Source organism: Anabrus simplex, chromosome 5 (genome assembly GCF_040414725.1).
Source record: "Anabrus simplex isolate iqAnaSimp1 chromosome 5, ASM4041472v1, whole genome shotgun sequence".
Taxonomy (NCBI): Eukaryota; Metazoa; Arthropoda; class Insecta; order Orthoptera; family Tettigoniidae; genus Anabrus; species Anabrus simplex.
In genome coordinates this window covers 402,774,499-402,794,894 of record NC_090269.1, presented here as the reverse complement: position 1 = coordinate 402,794,894, position 20,396 = coordinate 402,774,499, and the positions used below count along the sequence as shown (strand labels likewise).

At 40.7% G+C, this 20,396-nt stretch overlaps 1 protein-coding gene across 1 annotated transcript in view; it reads left to right on the top strand.

Annotated features, from left to right (window-relative positions):
* The window catches only part of LOC136874573 (uncharacterized), a 198,353-nt gene that overhangs the window by 85,666 nt on the left and 92,291 nt on the right, over positions 1-20,396 (top strand). The window contains exons 12-15 of the mRNA XM_067148209.2: positions 293-622; positions 6,311-7,005; positions 8,467-8,668; positions 16,605-16,686. Of these exons, the coding sequence (XP_067004310.2) occupies positions 293-622; positions 6,311-7,005; positions 8,467-8,668; positions 16,605-16,686 (1,309 nt within the window). The remainder of the gene's footprint in view (positions 1-292; positions 623-6,310; positions 7,006-8,466; positions 8,669-16,604; positions 16,687-20,396) is intronic.

Here is a 20,396-nt window from a genome sequence, read left to right as displayed (position 1 = left end):
TTTATTGTAGCACTATGAAGTGGAATTATATTGGAGTGTGTTATACGCAAGCTTTTTATTTCCTTGTCCAATATATGAGAGGGAGGGGGTCTAATGAGTGAGTAAATACAATAATTCTCTAATGAGATTGTAGTAATTTAGATATTTTGCCAAATTTACACTTGTTTTTATTGACTGTGTGAGAAGATATAAAGTGAAATTTTTTCCTAGTTTTCCACCTAGGATTTTCTGTTCTATACAATATTGTAAAAAGTTTTCAGGAATTCTAAACTGCTGGTGTTTTTGTTTTTAGGTAGGAACATATGTGAATGGGACACTTAAAACTCTGGATCGTATGGTGGCCTATCGTGATGCTGTTGAAGAAATTGAAATATCAGCTTTGACTTCGCAATGTGGGACTCGTACCAGCTGTTCTCGCTGTCAAGGCCGTCATAACAAACTCGCTTCTCTCGACTGGATGTCTGTAATACCAAACTCAGAAAAGCAGAAATTACAGATAAAATTGACCATTGCTGCTACTTTTGATATACATGAGCCATCACAGCATCCTCTGGAGTGCAGCTCAGTCATAAACAAGAAAGGCATTGAACAGTTGGAAGCCTTCTTATGGGCAGTTGAACAGGTGAATATATCTCTGAAGTTCCTTGATAACATTAATTTTGTTCAGTTAAACTAAATCTTGGTATTGATAAGGTCTAGTCTGAGTCATTTGAAAATAATTTCTTGTAACTTTTGAACTGGATAAGTATCCTAGCTAAATACTGAGAGGTCCTAAAAATATGAGGGATGATCAAAAACTAAGGTTACAAGGCCGATATTCCTGGAGTTTAATCTGTTATAGAGAAATTAGTACTGTGCGGTAATTTTAATACACACCAGGCAAGTTGGCCATGTGGTTAGGAGTGCGCAGTTGTGAGCTCGCATCCGGGAGATAGTGGGTTCGAACCCCATTGTTGGCAGCGCTGAAGATGGTTTTCCGTGGTTTCCCATTTTCACACCAGGCAAATGCTGGGGCTGTACCTTAATTACGGCCATGGTCGCTTCCTTCCCATTCCTAGGTCTTTCCTGTCCCATCGTTGCCATAAGACCTACCTGTGTCGGTGCAACGTAAAGCAACTAGCAAAAAAAAAAAAAAAATCTAATACACGCTTTTGGCAACTGTGCAGAGTTTCAATCACCTGCCACCTACAGGGCTAGTTTGTATAAACACAAATGGCGACTCATTTGGAAAACTGGTCTTGCGAAGAAATACGCTCAGTTATTCTATTTCTGTGGGCAAAACTGCTGCTAAAATTCACTGGCAGCTGATAAAGGTTTACGGAGAAAATGTAATGCCTCATCAACATGTCACAGAATGGTGTCCAAAGTTTGTGGCCGGTAGAGAAAAGGTCACCGATGAGGATCACAGTGGCCGACCCACCATGGCATCAACAGATTTTAACACAGCTTGTGTGGAGGAGCTGATTCAGGGCAACAGGAGGGTCACGTTATGGCGTATGATGGTAGAATTGGGACAACATGGCTCAACATGTAAGGACAGAATTTTCACCAAGAGGAAATATTCAAACTCATCCTATGAAGCAACAGGTGCCTAAACCGATATGGAGACTGTGTTGAAAAATAACCTTATGTATGTGCTTTCAGTTGGCTGTATTGGTTGTATAAAATGTACACATTTCACTGCAGGCCTTGTAACCTTACTTTATGATCACCCTTCATAATATACACACTTCAGCATGAAGTGAAAAGTCATGTTGTTTTGCAAGGAGAAGAAGGCCTCTCAGTTTTATTACTGTGTTGATGGGATAACAGCAACTCATGGGGATCATTGTAAGTACCTGGGTGTTAATGTTTAAGGAAATATCTTTATTGGGGTAATCTCGTGTTTCTCATATGGTTATGGGTGTACTGAGGGTAATAGTAAGGATGTAAAAGAGAAGGCATATAAATGACTGGTGAGGCCCCAATTAGAGTATGGTTCTAGTGCATTGCATCCTCACTAGGATTACCAGGACTAATATGGGAATTGTAAAAGATCCAAAGGAAAGCAGCACAATTTGTTCTGGGTGATTTCTGACAAAAGAGTAGCTTTACAAACATTTTGCAAATTTTGGGCTGGGAAGACTTGGAAGTAATGATACAAACAGTTTGACTTAGCAGAATGTTTTGAGCTGTTAGAGGAGAGATGGAGTGGAATGACATTACTAGACAAATAAGGTTGAGTGGAGTGTTTGTAAAAGTAGGAAAGATCATAATATGATGATAAAGTTGATATTCAGGAGGACAAGCTGGAGCAAATACTGTACTTGTTTATTGGAAGAGGGATTGAGTATGTATGTCCAACCCTTGTCCTGTTTCTGCACGGGGTCACGTATGAAGTTAGATGAATCTTTGTAGTGAGGTTTTATGACTGGATGCTCTTCCTGACTTCAACCTCATCAGAGGAGTTAATGAAATTATATGAATGATGTGATATATGACAGTAGGAAAGGAGAGGGTGAAACCCGGTGTCAGCACATGGCCTACTCCTGTCGAATAATAACAAGGGTCTGCTCAAAGCTTTACATCCCCATCTGATGGACGAATCACCATCAACAGCATCATGTGCTCACAATCCACATGACCACTACGGAGAGGTTTGGAAGTTAATCCACGCTCTTGGCATTCAATTGGAAGAGGAATTAAGGATTGGAATAATTTATTAAGAGAGATATTTGATCATCATCATCCTTTCTTGTATTAGTCCTATAGAAGAACTGTTACAGTCTATACAAAAGATTTGCATTTTCATGCCATCTTTTTCTCGCGTGTCCCAGAGATCTCTTCCCACTGACTGATTTAGGGATCCTACTTCTGTCCATCTGCTTAAATAATAACATTTTGGAAAGAGTAAATGGTTTTAAATAACTTGGCTACAAACTGTCTTTCTTTGAAGAACTGGACATACCCGAGAAAATTTCTAAATTGAACAGATGTTTGTGAATCATCAATAAAGTTTTAGACCGTCATTAGTTCAAAGACACACACGTACAAGAATCTAGAAAACCTTGGCAAGACCTGTGTTTTGCTATGGAAGTGAAGCATGGACCCTGATGAAATGCGATGAGAGGAGAATCACTACAGCTGAAATGAAATACATGCGGTGAACAGCAGGGGTCACTAAGGGGGAACACAAAAGAAACACAGAAGTGCTGAATGTTCTTAAAAGCAGACTTGTATTGGAATACATCTAGGAATACCAGAGATGTTTGATAAATTTCCAAATTCTTTGAAATAAGTTAAGAAAAGAGCAGATAAACAACTGATAGAGAATCTGCCACCTGGATAACAGGGCTAAATACAGATCAATGGTGACTGATTGATGAGAAAAGTATGCACAATATTGGCATGAAATTTATATTGCGAGTACCTTACTAGATTTATGTATGTAGACAAGTAAATAAGTATCTGTAATTTTGCTCTAATTATCTTTAGGTTGGCTCTATGGTGTTGTGTGCTCACCATTCACTAGATGGCACCATTGTCTACGTCTGTGATAGGTTTCAGCATTATCAGATCAGTACAGCTTGTGCTGTTGCGATGTAATGATGGCCACGCTACTCTCTGTTTGCACCAAGGCATTCCGTAACCCGTTTTTTGTGGTTTGAGGGTGTACCAGGAGGGGAAATTCATAGAAGACTTTCAGCACAATATGAGGACAATGTTTTGCCACAGCAAAGTGTTAATGAAATGTCGTATGGCTTTTAGTGCCGGGATATCCCAAAGAAGGTTCGGCTCGCCAGGTGCAGGTCTTTCTATTTGACTCCCGTAGGCAACCTGCGCGTTGTGATGAGGATGAAATGATGATGAAGACAACACATACACCCAGTCCCCGTGCCATTGGAATTAACCAATTAAGGTTAAAATCTCCGACCCGGCCGGGATTCGAACCTGGGACCCTCTGAACCGAAGGCCAGTACGCTGACCGTTTTCAGCTAACGAGTCGGACAGCAAAGTGTTTACCAGTGGATTAAACAGTTCAAAAGGGGTCACACGAGCGTGAAGGATAAGGGAAGATCAGGGTGTCCATTTGCAGCTGTGACTGATACCAATATTGAACAATTGCGTGATATGATCCTGAATAACAGACGAGTGACTGTTGATGACGTGGCAAACCATATGCACATTAGCCATGGTTCTGCATATGAAATCAACAGGTGAAGGAAGCGGTGCAATCAAAATGTTTTTTGCAGAGCGTATCAGAAAGCTTGTGAAACCATGTACATTGAAAAATTATATTATTAAAAAGTGTGTGCCCTTTAACCTTTTTTGCAGAGGGTATAAGAAAGCTTGTGAAACCATGTGCATTGAAAAATTATATTATTAAAAAGTGTGTGCCCTTCTTGTAATACGAGGGGATACCCAAAAAAAAACAGAATTGCCTTTTAAAAGCTATATATTTTCCAATTTTTTACAAAATAACTTTATCCCCTTCAAAATACTCTCCATTACAACTAATATATTTGTCCCACCTGTGCTTCCACTGTTCAAAACATTTTTTTGTAGTCATCTTTAGAAATAGCTGACAGCTCCTCCCTCATTTTTTTCTTGACCTCTTCAGTGTTGTCAAACTGGTGTCATTTCATGCCCCTTTTCATGTGTGGAAGTAAGAAAAAGTCGCTCGGAGCCAGGTTAGGCATGGGGCAGCGGAATCATGCCATTTTTAGCCTAAAACTGTATAAAAGAGATGTCTGTGTGTGTAGGTACATTGTCATGGTAGGTGAACCAGTCTGCTGTCTGCCACAAATCGAGTCCTTTTTGATGAACACTCTTGCACAATCTTCTTAAAACTTCCCAATAAAAGGTTTGCATGTTGTTCACTTAAACTTGCCATCATAAAAACTGAAACAAGAACAAAACAAGCGCTGCAGATGAACAGAACAAGCTAGGTCGACAACACAGGCGGTACTGAACTGGCAATGAGTTGCGCTATTCATGCCTAGCAGGAGAAATGCATACTACAGAAGCTGCACTCACAGCAGTGTTATTCCTGTTATTTTTGGGTACCCCCTCATATATTTTAAAAATTGATTGCAGATACTCCTTGACTTGCCCTCGTAGATTTTTATATAATGTGAGATTACCTCAGTGAAAGCTTCACCAAGTGAGTGGCTACATGGTTTGGGTCACATAGCTGTTAGTTTGAATTCAGGAGATGGTGGGGTCGAACCCCTCTGTCTGCAGCCTTGATAATGGTTTTCCATGGTTTCCCATTTTCACACCACTAAATGCTGGGGCTATACCTTAGTAAAGGCCACAGTTACTTCCTTCCCAGTCCTAGCCCTTTCCTATCCCATCATCACCATAAGACCTGTCTGTGTCAGTACAACATAGAACAAATTAAAAAAAGAAAAATTATATATAGTTCGTAATAATCTGTAAGAAATAAGATTTCTAATGGTGAAACAATTACTGAACTCTGCTCAGTGGTTCCCAAGATTACCCTCCATATGCATATACATATACATATACATATACATATACATATACATATACATATACATATACATATACATATACATATACATATACATATACATATACAAGGTATGAATATGACAAGCAGATTAGAGCAGATGTAGGATGCAATAGTTACGTAGAAATGAAAAGGTTAGCACAGGATAGGGTGGCATGGAGGGCTGCATCAAACCAGTCTATGGACTAACTCAAACAACAACATACATATATTTTTATAATCTGCTTTACATTGCACTGACATAGATAGGTCTTATGGTGACGATGAGCTAGGAGTGGCCTTAATTTCTTTTTTTTTGCTAGGGGCTTTACGTTGCACCGACACAGATAGCTCTTATGGTGACAATGGGATAGGAAAGACCTAGGAGTTGGAAGGAAGCGGCCGTGGCCTTAATTAAGGTACAGCTCCAGCATTTGCCTGGTGTGAAAATGGGAAACCACGGAAAACTATCTTCAGGGCTGCTGACAGTAGGATTCGAACCCACTATCTCCCAGATGCGAGCTCACAGCCACGCGCCTCTATGCGCACGGCCGTGGCCTTAATTAAGGTATGGCCCCAGTATTTGCTTGGTGTGAAAGTGCGAAACCATAAGAAACCATCTTCAGGACTGTCAACAGTGGGGTTCAAACCCACTATCTCCTGAATGTAAGCTCGCAGCTGCGTGTCCCTAACCACACAGCCAACTCGTTTGGTTTCCATATACAAAGAAACTAACTTTCTCTCTTTTTAATATTAGTGTAGATTATGACTGTTGAAACAGTATTTTTAATTATATTTTGTTTGATTTTATAACAGGTGAATCTCAATAACACACACCTTAGCATTGGTGCCATTGCCCTAGACAGCTGTGGAAGCGTAGTCAAGACATCGCGAGATATATCAGACTTTTTAAGCATGGAAGAAACCAATGATATAAGCAAGATTCCAACCACCAGTAATAATGTAATAGCCTTTGTAGCAGGTGGAGGAACAGAGCTTGCAGGATCGGTCATGGAAGCTGTAGGCCATCTCAAAATCCCAGTTCTTGTTCCACAAGCTGGAGGACCTTCCCCTCAGCGTAAGAAGTTTTCTCCCTATCCCTTACAACTAGCTTCTACAAATACTGCCCAGGCATCGGCTATTCTGTCACTGTTACACCATCTCAAATGGTCCTGTTTCTCAGTAGTATACTACCAAGACGGTGTTGAGTATGAGGATATTTTCAGGTATATAGAAAAACATGTGTCCGCACCAAGCAGCACATTAAATATGTCTCTTAGTATTCCCATCCCTCTCGGTGCACCTGATACAACATCCCATGTACGAGAAATTCTGAAGAAGCTACAACAACTTAAGACCAGTGGAAATAAAGTGATAATACTGCTATTACCATCACACAGAATTGAAGTTGTACTGAGAACAGCACAAGCACTGGAAGATGAAGGACAGCTGACACCTGGTGCTTTAACCTGGATAACATTAGGTTCACAAGAAATTCTTGAAACATACAGGTTAAGTATGACAGTATTACTGTGATATTAGTAAAACTTCCTTTAAGAGGGACTTCTAAACCAAAGATACAGTACAAACTCAGTAATCTGAGCTTCTCAGGGCTAGTAGGCTGCCAGATTATTGGAATTTATAAACTATACCTTCTGGTTTTATAGGAAAAATAATCTGTACATATTCAAAGAGGTTACATTAAATCATTCTTAAAATTTGTCCAGTTATCTATTACTAACACAAAAGTCATTTCTGCCTGCAATTAGTTTGTAGAAGAGCTTAGCTTTTACTTTAAGAATACTGGATCATCACTAATGGATGCATTCTGGCTGCATTCCTGAAGAAATTGCACATTTATCGACTTCTTGGTTATCTCTGTCTTGACAGGAGCAGTTTTTAGAACAAAAGTCTTGATTTTTGCCATTTTATTTTAATACTGTACAGTGTTGCACGTCCAACATCATATTTGTTTAAATAATTATTTCTCTCACCTCAATCCAGTTTCTTAGCTTAGGTTTTGTGCTTGTGTTTCTCTGAGTTCAGCATTGTTAATAGCACAGAACCATAGCACACTGTAACAATATTCCAATTGAATGGCAATATAGAAGATAAATGGTTATAAATGCTGCACTACAATGAACTGCAATTCAAATTCTGAAGTTTCAACATAGAACGCCAGGCAGAAAAACAAAAGGCCAGATTACCGGATGGGCTGAACTACTGAATGACCAGATTATGGAGATTGTACTGTATGTATAGGCTGATGAGATCATATGTTCAATCAGGTGTTAAGTAAAATTACTCTTTGCTCTGAGAAACAATGAGAGGTGATCACTACAAAGCTTGGATCCATTTTTTCAATCTTATTCCAATAGCAAAGATTATGACTTAGGAAAACAACTCACTTAACATTAATTTTCTCCAGGGTGAACCAGTTTCTTTGACATATAGTATTTTTGTGAATATATCAGGTTTCTCTATAAGCTTTTGAGGATCCTAATTTAGTTTATTAACAAGCAAGAAAACAAACTGTGTCACATTACTCCATAAGCGAATATGATAAAACTTGTAATGATGACATACCGGTACCATCTAGCAGTAGAACTAGAACTACCTACGTACAGTTATTTTCTCAGCAAGTAGCACATAATGCCAGAGTATTAATGTCTCATAAGCAACAAAATCTGTAACAACCATTCACTTAAATTCTCTATGTTGTTCTATTTGCTTTTGGTATTTGGTTTCTTCGCTCATGTAATCTTCAATGTTAATTCTGTTTTACATTTGGTGCTTTATTTAATTTCTTTTAGATAATTAAAACCATCAGTACTGAAAAATGAACTTAGAGTATATGCTACTTAATCAAACATTAATGAGATTGTTAACACTGCGGCTTCTACTATTTAAAGCATATGTTAATATATCAAATGTTTTTAGATAACGTAAATGATAAGCCTATCTTATTACAGTGAGCAGTCCATTGGAGCTATTGTATTGCAGTCCTCAGCTGGGAGAATACCAGAATTTGAAGAGTATTTCAAAAATCTCAATCTAGCATCAAACACAAGAAACCCCTGGTTTTCACAATTTTGGTCTGATGTTTTCCATTGCAGAGGGGCTATGTGCTTTAATAAGCTTTACCAAGATCTCCAAAGTTACCAGTTTAATCATGTAAGTTTTATTTGTATATTTTTCTTTATGTTCAATTTTTCAAATTGAAAATTATGTTTTGAATGACAAACCCTCTCTTGATGTACCACTTATTCACATTGCTTTGCCCTTTGAAACCACAATCACTATTGTACACTTATTCACATGGTATCTTTCACTTACTTATGAATCACTTGCATTTTTTTTATTATTTTTTTTTTTACAAGTTGCTTTATGTCAAAAACATATCAGATGTAAGGCTTCCCATGGAGGGAGTTTAGAATGTCAAAAATGTCATTTTTGACATGCTCTATTGGTGAAAAATATCTAATTCCCTCCATGGGAATTTAGAATTTTCTATTCGGAATTGCTAGGCGGGCAATAATTCCATTGTGGAGATTTATCTCCCATATGCAGTTATCAGACTGTGCCTCTTATAAGGGCTTCTGATAAGTTCACCTGCATACACCCCAGCGTCAGTGGGTAGGGACTGACACATCCCACTCTGATGAGTCTAGTGTCAGACCTAAAACGAAATGCTGGTTAATAGAGCAAATGCCAGAAAAGCCTTACATCTGATATGTTTTTGACATTTTTGACATGCTCTGTTGGTGAAAAATATCTAATTCCCTCCATGGAAATTTAGAATTTCTCAAGTTGCTTTATGTCGCACCATCACAGATAGGTCTTATGGAGACAGTAGTACAGGAAAGGGATAGGAGAAGGAAGGAAGCGGCCGTGGCCTTAATTAATTTGCCTGATGTGAAAATGGGAAACCACAGAAAACCATCTTCAGGGCTGCCAACAATGGGATTCAAACCCACTATCTCCCAAATACTGGATACTGGCCGCACTTAATCACTTAAACACTTACTTAATCACATCAAATGTTTGGAATGTCTTCCTCCTACCTCAGTACAAAGGTTTAATCACCAGACTAGTGATTGATGAATTTGTACAAAAATATCTGGCATTGTACAAACATCACCAGCTGTAATGGCAATCCTTGCTACCAGCTCTTGTTCACTTTCAACAGGAATCACATAAACAATGCTATTCATATGCCTCTAAAGGTAAAAATCAGGAGGATTCAAGTCTGGAGATAATGGTGCCCAGCAACCGGTCCTCCTCAACCTATTTACCTGTTCTAGAATGTGGTATTGAGAATACTGATGTGCCTGTTGAGAGTAGTTAGCTGGAGTCTTAGCAGCCTGAAACCACATTTGCTGTCTTACTGCAAGAGGCAGATCTAGTAATAGTTCAGGGAGTGCTTCCTCAAGAAATAGCCTGTACACTCTACCACCCAGATGATTCGGAAATAGGTATGGTTCGATCAAGTAGTCTGCAACAGCACCTGCTCACACATGAATAGAGAATGTGTTTTGATTGCCACATTCAATAGTAGCATATGGATTCTCGTAAATCTAGATGTGTCCGCCTCTGTAGCATAACGGCTAGCACTATTAGCTGCCATCTTTGGGGACCTGGGTTCGATTCCTGATATTGCTAGAGATTTAAGAATGCCAGGAGGGCTGGTGTGTGTTTAAAATGGTACATGAAGCTTACCTCCATTTGGGGTGTGTGCCACCTCAGGCCGAGGACATGAGTTTACTTTACTTTAATCTTGATGTAATTATGTGAGAATTGTAATAATTATATGGCCTCAGCTACCGTATACAAGCATTTTAATTTCACACCATCTTACTCATCAGTTTCAACATTTTGTATTACTCTAGGCCTACTAGAAGACAGAGTAAACCGAATTTCTCTTGGATTTCTATGGCTGACTTTTAATTAATTTTGTCGGGTAAACACCAAATGTGTCACCAGAGATCTTTTTACATGCCAACATTGTATGACAAAGAGTGTCAAATGAACCCTTCAAAAATGACTACCTCTGCCAGGTTTGAACCCGCTATCTTGGAATCCAGAGGCGACACTCTACCACTGAGCCACATACATCTGCAGGATAGTCACCAGATCCCACAGCTTGCTTTTGTTGCCTACAGAATGCATGGTATTAATTTTCATGGAGAGCCTTCCAAACAGTTGAATTGCTAGAATCACCCAATTCACTCACAGTGGCTTGCATGCTAGTTCAGCATTTTATTCATTCACACAGTATACACATCCCAGGGATGTCCTCTCTCATATATCTTGGCCTGTGAAATAGAGCCAACATTTGGCTCTCAGAATAATAGTATTCACGTAGACAAACATATATTAACTCATTGGCATATGTAGCCTCCTGTCAAGTGGTTTCGTGCACAATTACACTCAGGAGGCATTCTCCTACATGGTAGCTATTTGCAACTAGTTCAACCCTTCTGTCCATAGATGGCATAATATACAGTATACTGTATGAAAGCTGAGAATCTGCTCTCTGTCTAGGTGTTGGAATTAATATCACAGATTGCATCATGTAGTAGGAATTAATTCATTCTCAAAGTAGAGTGATTCCTCACTTGGTAGTCAGCAGAAATGGCTTGCCCTAGTAAACCTTGTATTACCAGGAATGATATTGAATGTAAATTATAGGATAGCAAGAGTGAATTGGGCAGTGATATATTTTCAGAAAGTGATACCGATACAATTTTATTTACTAGTGGTAAAAGTGACACCAGTGTGAGAGTGAGTTTGAATGTGACAGTGATAATGAAGTCCAGCCTGTCTCCAAAGAGATAAAGGACAAAAAAGGGAAAGCATGATGGCTGGGAATGGAGTAAAAGAGGTGATAAACTATCCAAATATGCTTTTACAGGAATTTTTGGAATAAATCCCATCATAAATAGCAACGTCCCACCAGATCCCTTCCTTCTAGACATTTTTCAACCCAGGGTTCACAACTCTTTGTGGGATGAGATGGCTACCAAAATTAACTGTTTTGCCAATCAGCTTTTGGCAAAAAATTAAAAAAAAAAACAACTTTCCTGTACGTACCAATGGTTTCTACAGGAGATGAAATCAAATGTTATTTTGCTTTATGCATTTTCAGTCCTATTGGTCCTTTCAGAAGTCTATGCGCACTCCATTTTTCCTTCAGTCATTTCCCAGAGCATTTTAGGGTGTTTCACACCATTGAAAAATTTTAAAATGTTCTTCAGAGTACGTTTCATCACATTAAACACTGGTTTGATTAAAATTCAGAATGTTACAGATTAAATGTATAAAACACAGTCGTGTAAAATTGTACAATATGCACGAAAAGTAATATATATATATATATATATATATATATATACAGACATGGACAAAAGTATTCATACCTCTACCCATCCAATACAAAATGCTTTATTGCTGGACCAATATGGAGTACAGATCAAAATTAAAAACCGAAAAGTATGCCTTGTACAGCAATGATCATAACAAAGCACAAAATAAACTGGAAGTAAATAACAGTACATAACAAAGCAACGAATGCGTACTCCATGACACTACTTGTATGGACATAAGTATTCATACCTTACGTGTAAAAATGGGGTTTGAACGAGTAAACAGAAACCTGTGTTGTACCATGGCATTAGTTGTGTAGTAAATGCAGACAGAGATGGACTGATAAGCTGGTCAGAGACGGTAATAGTCCAATGGCGAGGAAAACTAGGGAAATGTCTGTTGAAGAGAGACGACTTATTCTACGTCTTCACCACCAAGGAAAATCATACTCCGAGATTGGAAACATCATTGGAAGAAGTAAACCAACTGTGCAAAGCATCACACAAAGGTTAAAAAGGCAGGTTATTCCTATAAGCGAGAAAAGAAGTGGACGTCCGAAGAAACTGACCGCACGAGAAAAAAGGTTCAGAGTAACCAAAATTTAAAAAAAAAAACCACACACTACATCTTCGGCAATAGCATCGCAGATGTCAGAACATTTCCATCATGCAATGTCACCAAAACAGTAAGGAGGGTCCTTCATCGTGCTGGGTATCGATCTAGGGTCCCAAGAAAGAAACCGCACATAACGAAAGTGAATCGACAGAAGAGACTACAATTTGCAAAAGAATATGTGGCGAAAGATAATGCGTTTTGGTTGACAGTGATGTTTACAGATGAGAGTAAATTTAATATTTTCCGAAGTGATGGACACATTTTAGTGTGGAGATGCCCTAACACAGAGCTCGATGAGCAGAACCTCGTTACCACTGTGAAGCATGGTGTGGGTGGGGTTATGGTATGGGGCTAAATGGCCGCTTCAGGTGTCGGGGAGTTGGTATTTATCGAGGGGACTATGGACAGATTTCAATGTTTGAACATCCTGAAAGAAAACATCGCAAAGGCACCGAAAAGCTTGGGATTGTGAATGAGTTTTACTTCCAACACGACAATGACCCCAAACATACGGCAGAAATTGTTCGTACTGTACAACACGCTGCACACATTAAAAACACCTTCCCAGTTGCCGGATACCAATCCCATTGAACTTATATGGAGTGAATTGCAGTCCAGATTAAGAAAACACCACATAACAAATAAAGCACACTTGAAACAGTTACTACAACAAGAATGGGGGAACATTTCATCTAAACTAACACGGAAACTGGTGTTCTTAATGCCCAGCAGGTTAAAAGAAATAATATACAGGAAAGGCAAACAAACGGGCTACTGATCGAGTTGGTAATATCTGTTTCTTCATTGAGTTGTGAACTGCTCTAGGATACGGTATGAATACTTATGTCAAGACAAGTAGTGTCGTGGAATACGAACTTGTTGCTTTGTTATGTACTGTTATTTACTTCCAGTTTATTTTGTGCTTTGTAATGTACACTGCTGTACAAGGTATACGTTTGGGTTTGTACTTTTGACCTGTACTCCGTATTGGTCCAGCAATAAAGCATTTTGTTTTGGACGGTTGGGGTATGAATACTTTTCTCCATTTCTGTATATATGCATTCTCAGCACATTAAAAATAGTATGGCAATGGTTTAAAGTACCAGTAACTTAAGATATGACAATACGATACAAAAGAAGAAAGGATAGTTTGATAGTTTTATCAGTGTGAAGTTAATATGTTCTGTTTTCTATATACACTAGAGTCCCGTTAATCTGAAAGTCCGGTTAATCCAAACTGAAATATTCAATTTTTAAAAAAGTTCTCCTTATTGAAATCAAAGAACATATTTTAGAATGAAGATTTACTTGCATTTTATTAGTCATGTTTTACTAGAATAACTTAATGTAAACACAATTACACATCATAAGCCATCAATCACTGATCGTTTATCTTTACAAAGTCTGTTAGTTTCTTTTGCCATAGTGATTGGAACTTACTCAAAGATGCAGTGTTAAACCAGCGTCTCAAAAAACATCACATCAATGGTTCACGTGTTCACGTTCTGCAGCGCTACCACTGAGAGAGTGGCAGAACTATTAAATAAACATCACAAGCTGTCTTCACATCCCGGGCACAATGCAAAAGTGTAACCCGTTACGTATTTTAGCAGTTTTAGGAGACAAGTTTTAACTTAGTTTTAGTCGTTTTCTCCTCTATGGTTTCTTAACCACCCTACTGTAATTTTATACAGTATTTTATTAATGTAACTGCTAAAGAATGAATATTTCAAATTACAGTATGTAATGTACTGTATTGTAGAAACTACACTGACTGACAGAGCAAATGCAACACCAAGAAGGAGTGGTTCGAAAGGGATGAAAGTTGGGGAAAAAACAGAGACGGCACGGACGAATAATTGATGTTTATTTCAAACCGATATGCAGGTTACACAATGCGCACGGCATCGACTCAGTAGGATGTAGGACCACCGCGAGCGGCGATGCACGCCGAAACACGTCGAGGTACAGAGTCAATAAGAGTGCGGATGGTGTCCTGAGGGATGGTTCTCCATTCTCTGTCAACCATTTGCCACAGTTGGTCGTCCGTACGAGGCTGGGGCAGAGTTTGCAAACGGCGTCCAATGAGATCCCACACATGTTCGATTGGTGAGAGATCCGGAGAGTACGCTGGCCACAGAAGCATCTGTACAACTCGTAGAGCCTGTTGGGAGATGCGAGCAGTGTGTGGGCGGGCATTATCCTGCTGAAACAGAGCATTGGGCAGCCCCTGAAGGTACGGGAGTGTCACCGGCCGCAGCACATGCTGCACGTAGCGGTGGGCATTTAACGTGCCTTGAATACGCACTAGAGGTGACATGGAATCATACGCAATAGCGCCCCAAACCATGATGCCGCGTTGTCTAGCGGTAGGGCACTCCACAGTTACTGCCGGATTTGACCTTTCTCCACGCCGACGCCACACTCGTCTGCGGTGACTATCACTGACAGAACAGAAGCGTGACTCATCAGAGAACACGACGTTCCGCCATTCCCTCATCCAAGTCGCTCTAGCCCGGCACCATGCCAGGCGTGCACGTCTATGCTGTGGAGTCAATGGTAGTCTTCTGAGCGGACGCTGGGAGTGCAGGCCTCCTTCAACCAATCGACGCGAAATTGTTCTGGTCGATATTGGAACAGCCAGGGTGTCTTGCACATGCTGAAGAATGGCGGTTGACGTGGCGTGCGGGGCTGCCACCGCTTGGCGGCGGATGCGCCGATCCTCGCGTACTGACGTCACTCGGGCTGCGCCTGGACCCCTCGCACGTGCCACATGTCCCTGCGCCAACCATCTTCGCCATAGGCGCTGCACCGTGGACACATCCCTGTGGGTATCGGCTGCGATTTGACGAAGCGACCAACCTGCCCTTCTCAGCCCGATCACCATACCCCTCGTAAAGTCGTCTGTCTGCTGGAAATGCCTAAGTTGATGGCGGCTTGGCATTCTTAGCTATACACGTGTCATGTGGCACACGACAACACGTTCTACAATGACTGTCGGCTGAGAAATCACGGTACAAAGTGGGCCATTCGCCAACGCCGTGTCCCATTTATCGTTCGCTACGTGCGCAGCACAGCGGCGCATTTCACATCATGAGCATACCTCAGTGACGTCAGTCTACCCTGCAATTGGCATAAAGTTCTGACCACTCCTTCTTGGTGTTGCATTTGCTCTGTCAGTCAGTGTATTTTCTCAGACGGTTGAGGCGCTGGCCTTCCCACTCCAACTTGGTGTTTTCAATCCTGACTCAGTCCGGTGATATTTGAAGGTGCTAAAATATGTCAGCCTCGTGTAAGTAGATTTACTGGCATGTAAAAAGAACTCCTGCGAGAGAAAATCCCGTCACCTAGGCGTCTCCGGAAACCGTAAAGGTAGTTAGCGGGATGTAAAAACAATAACATTATTATTAGAAAAAAATTTCCGGTTAATCCGAAAATTTCGTAAACCGAACAGACTCCGGTCCCAGTTAGTTTGGATTAGCGAGACTCTACTGTATATATGTATATATATATATATATATATACTTCTATGGAGTGAATTGCAGTCCAGATTAAGAAAACACCACATAACAAATAAAGCACACTTGAAACAGTTACTACAACAAGAATGGGGGAACATTTCATCTGAACTAACACGGACACTGGTGTTCTTAATGCCCACCAGGTTAAAAGAAATAATATACAGGAAAGGCAAACAAACGGGCTACTGATCGAGTTGGTAATATCTGTTTCTTCACTGAGTTGTGAACTGCTCTGGGATACGGTATGAATACTTATGTCAAGACAAGTAGTGTCGTGGAATACGAACGAAGAGCAGGATTCCCGCAAACTGACAAGAACCAAAATAAATAAACAATAAAATTGCTGGTTTTGAATTCTGGCGGGCTGCAGAAACAATAATGTACAACTCCTCATACTCAATTTACTGTAATAAAAGCAACCAACTTAAGCTTATATCAACTTGCCTAAGTTGTGGGCCTACTTTAAAATAACTAGCTTAATTTTAACTGGTACCATAAAAATCTCTCCCAAAACTGACCAGAATCGAACTTATGAGGTTTTAGAAGTAAGCTGATGATTTCTTTTAAATGCATAATGTTATTACTAATTCCATCTCATTTCTTTACAGAATCCACCAATGGTGAACACCATTAATTCTGTACTAGCTGTTGCTCATGCCTTAGAAACTGTAAGACGGGAGATATGCCCAGGTAAGAGATCAGTGTAAAACTGAACATATTGGTTTAATCAGTTCTCTACCCTTTCCCCATTATCCATCCTTCAGCAAATCAGATTTCCCAGATGGAACATTTTCCCTTCCTCCTCCTCCTCCTCCTCCTCCTCCTCCTCCTTCTCCTCCTCCTCCTCCTCCTCATCATCATCATCATCATCTTAAACCATCTCCAGGTATCCAGGTGTGGTGTGCGAGCCCTCTCCATCTTGTCCTATCCGTGTACCACTCTTCTTCAACTGACTTGTTCCAATCATGTCCTCTCTACATCACCGCCTTCTTCACTAAAGATCAGTCCACTTTCTTCCTGGCCTTCTCACAGGTCGACTTCCTTCCACTTCTCTTTCAAATTACCTCCCAGTTCTGTTTACTGACATCCCCTTCGTGTGTCAAAACCACTTCAGTCTTGATTCCTGGATCATGTTCAGAAGAGAATCTCCTATCCCCACTTCTTCTCTAACCTTTTCATTTCTGGTCTTCTTTACCATGGTAGGTAAGAACATCATTTCAGCTGCCAGGATTTTAGAATTATTCCTATTGGTCACTGTGGTGATTTCAAGGTTGTATATAATAATCTGTGCATAATAAAAATAAAAATCCTCAACCTGTTTCTGATCATTTGACCGGGTCAGGAATGGAATGAATGAAGCCCCATCCAGCGACAAGGATAAGAATTGTGCCAGCTGCCAAAGCCTGTCACACTTCTCTGGAGTAATGATTAATGACTGACAGATAAAATGAAATGATATTGGAGAGTGTTGCTGGAATGAAACATGACAGGGAAAACTGGAGTACCCAGAGATAAACCTTTCTGCCTCTGCTTTCTCCAGCACAAATCTCACATGGAGAGACCAGAATTTGAACCATAGAACCCAGCAGTGAGAGGCCGTCATGCTCTTGACTGAACCATGGAGGCTCTAATCTGTGCATAATACAACCTCTAAAGTGTCATCTTTGTTTTAAGAGATACTTGTTCATCCCACACTAGCCGCCATACATGATGGTAGAATATTGTTGTCTTGTTGATTTGGTTGTTCACCTCATGCATTGCCAGGTTGTCTTTTGAGACATTTTCTGCTATTCATTAGTAATAATGAATTAATTAATGGCATGTGACTTCCAGACAGGCCTGTTGTAGGTCTTTCGAGTCGATAATTTATAGGTGACCTGCCTGTCTGTGAAGATGGAGGCCCTACTTATGACAAATTCTAATGCTGATAACGACAAACACGCCCAGCCTCTGATCCATCGGAATTAACCTATTAAGGTTAAAATCCCCAAAATGGTTGGAAATTGAACCTGGGACCTCTTGGACCATTTATTCTCTGGGCCACCTTTTGAGTGGACTAAAGCAGAAGTAATGCCATTGCCTCGTCGTACTCGCCTTGGTTGCCAAATGAACTGGCGTACGATTGAATGTTTTACTCAGCACCATACACGGAACAGATTGTAACTTGAGCACATTTGAAATAATTAATGTATCAAAAAGTGGAGTCACATACTGCTGCTTAATGGCTATACCTTTAAATAACAAATTTACTGAATTAAACTATGTATTAACTACAATTTCATGCTTAAAGCATTGCGAACTAATTCTATTGATATACACAAGAAACATTAAATTGATTGAATTATTATTATATATATTAAGCCCACATTATTTTATTACACTCTATAACAAAAAAAGATGCACTGGGAAGGCGTTGTCCGATTGTAAGGAAATTACGTATCCAACGACATTCGGACCGAACATGCAAATGATTAAAGTTTCATGTCCAATGAATGAATAGCGGGAGCTCCCGCGCATCCGAACTGCACACGCATCAGGTATATATAAAGCGCGATTCTGAGGTGTACGCTCAAAGTAGCTGTTGCATTCGACTGCGATATCTTAACGGTGGCTGCACGAATGCCACGCCGAAGGATTTGTGCTTATTACGAGCAGATGTCAGAGTTTGAAAAAGGTCGTGCAATCGGATTGAAAGAAGCTGGTTGGTCGAATCAAGCTGTCGCTGGACATTTGGGTCGAAGTGATGCGGCGATTAGACGATGCTGGCAAGCGTGGGTCAGCACCGGCAGGCATCATCGTCAGGAGGGCAGTGGTCGACCGAGGGCCACAACAGCATGGGCAGACAGAGCGATTGTCAGAACAGCTGTCACAGCACCAGAGTCGTCGTTATCAACGATCCAGCATGTGACCCGCACACATGTATCCACCATGACCATCAACAGACGCCTGAGTGAGAGGAATTTGCGCTCACGCCGCCTGTTACGCCACTTACCACTCACGCCTGTTCACCGTCAAGCCAGATTACAGTGGTGCTTCACTCGAGCAACGTGAAACTGCGCTGACAGGGGATGTATAGTCTTTAGTGAAGAGTCCCATTTCCAACGGTGCCCTGGCGACAACCACAGATGTGTTTGGAGACGTCCAGGCCAGCGTGGGGATCCTGCCTTGACTATCGCATGCCACACAGCCCCACAACAAGGGGTGATGGTCTGGGGTGCCATCTCCTTTGATAGCCGGACCCCTCTGGTGGTCATTCCTGGCACATTGACAGCACAGCGGTATGTTGATGACATTCTATGGCCGGTTGTGTTACCGTTACGTCAGCGACATCCAGGCCTTACTTTCCAATAGGATAATGCCCGGCCACACACGGCACATGTTGCTATGAACTGTCTTCAAGCTTGCCCTATCCTTCCTTGGCCAGCTCAGTCGCCTGATCTCTCTCCCATAGTGCACATGTGGGACGTCGTGGGAAGGCGATTGCGAACATCTCAGAATGTCGCCAATTTAGCCCAACAGTTGGAGACAATTTGGCACGAAATTCCACAGGACACCATCCGGGACCTTTATCAGTCTATGCCGCATCGAGTGACAGCTTGCATCCAGGCCAGGGGTGAACCAACACCTTATTGATGTCCTCACTTTGTAACGTTCTAACTCTGCAATAAATCATTTGATTGTTCTGCACTTTTGATCATTTGTTTCTCTATGTCTGTTCCTCACATCCACCATTTTTTTATCGCCATTGGACAATTCCTTCCTGGTGCATCTTTTTTTTTATACAGTGTATTTATCACTATTATTATCCAAATAAGCTCACCAGACAAAAAATTAGTCATCTCTGTCTTACAACCATCATTTAATACCATGTAACTCTGTCTCTGGACTTGATAACCACCTGGATTCAGTTAGAAAGTGAGTCTACAAAGTTGTGCAGGTAGGTTGCATCCAGGTTAAGCCACTTGGTGAGGATTTGATCATGCAATTTCACCTGACCTTGCACACATCCAGGATGAAATTCTTCATTTGGCCTTCAGTGCACTCAAGGACATGTGTCATTGGAACACAGGCAAAAACGTGATTCATCAGACCACTTTACATTCCGCCAGCCAGCAACTGACCATGCTCGATGATTTCTAGCCCATTGAAGACGCGCAGCTTTATGTGCCTGTGTGAGCACTGGCCTCTTGCGAGGTGACTGACTACACATGTCCATTGCATGCAGTTCCCATCACAATGTCCTCTCGCTAACAGGTTGTGAAGGACCTCCATTCACACAATAATACTCAGTAATGAGAAAGAGTAAGAATAAAGCAACATATGTGCAAGAGGCTCACAGAATTAATTATCAGCACACAATACACACATACACATTTTTAATAGCGAATCACACTGATAAA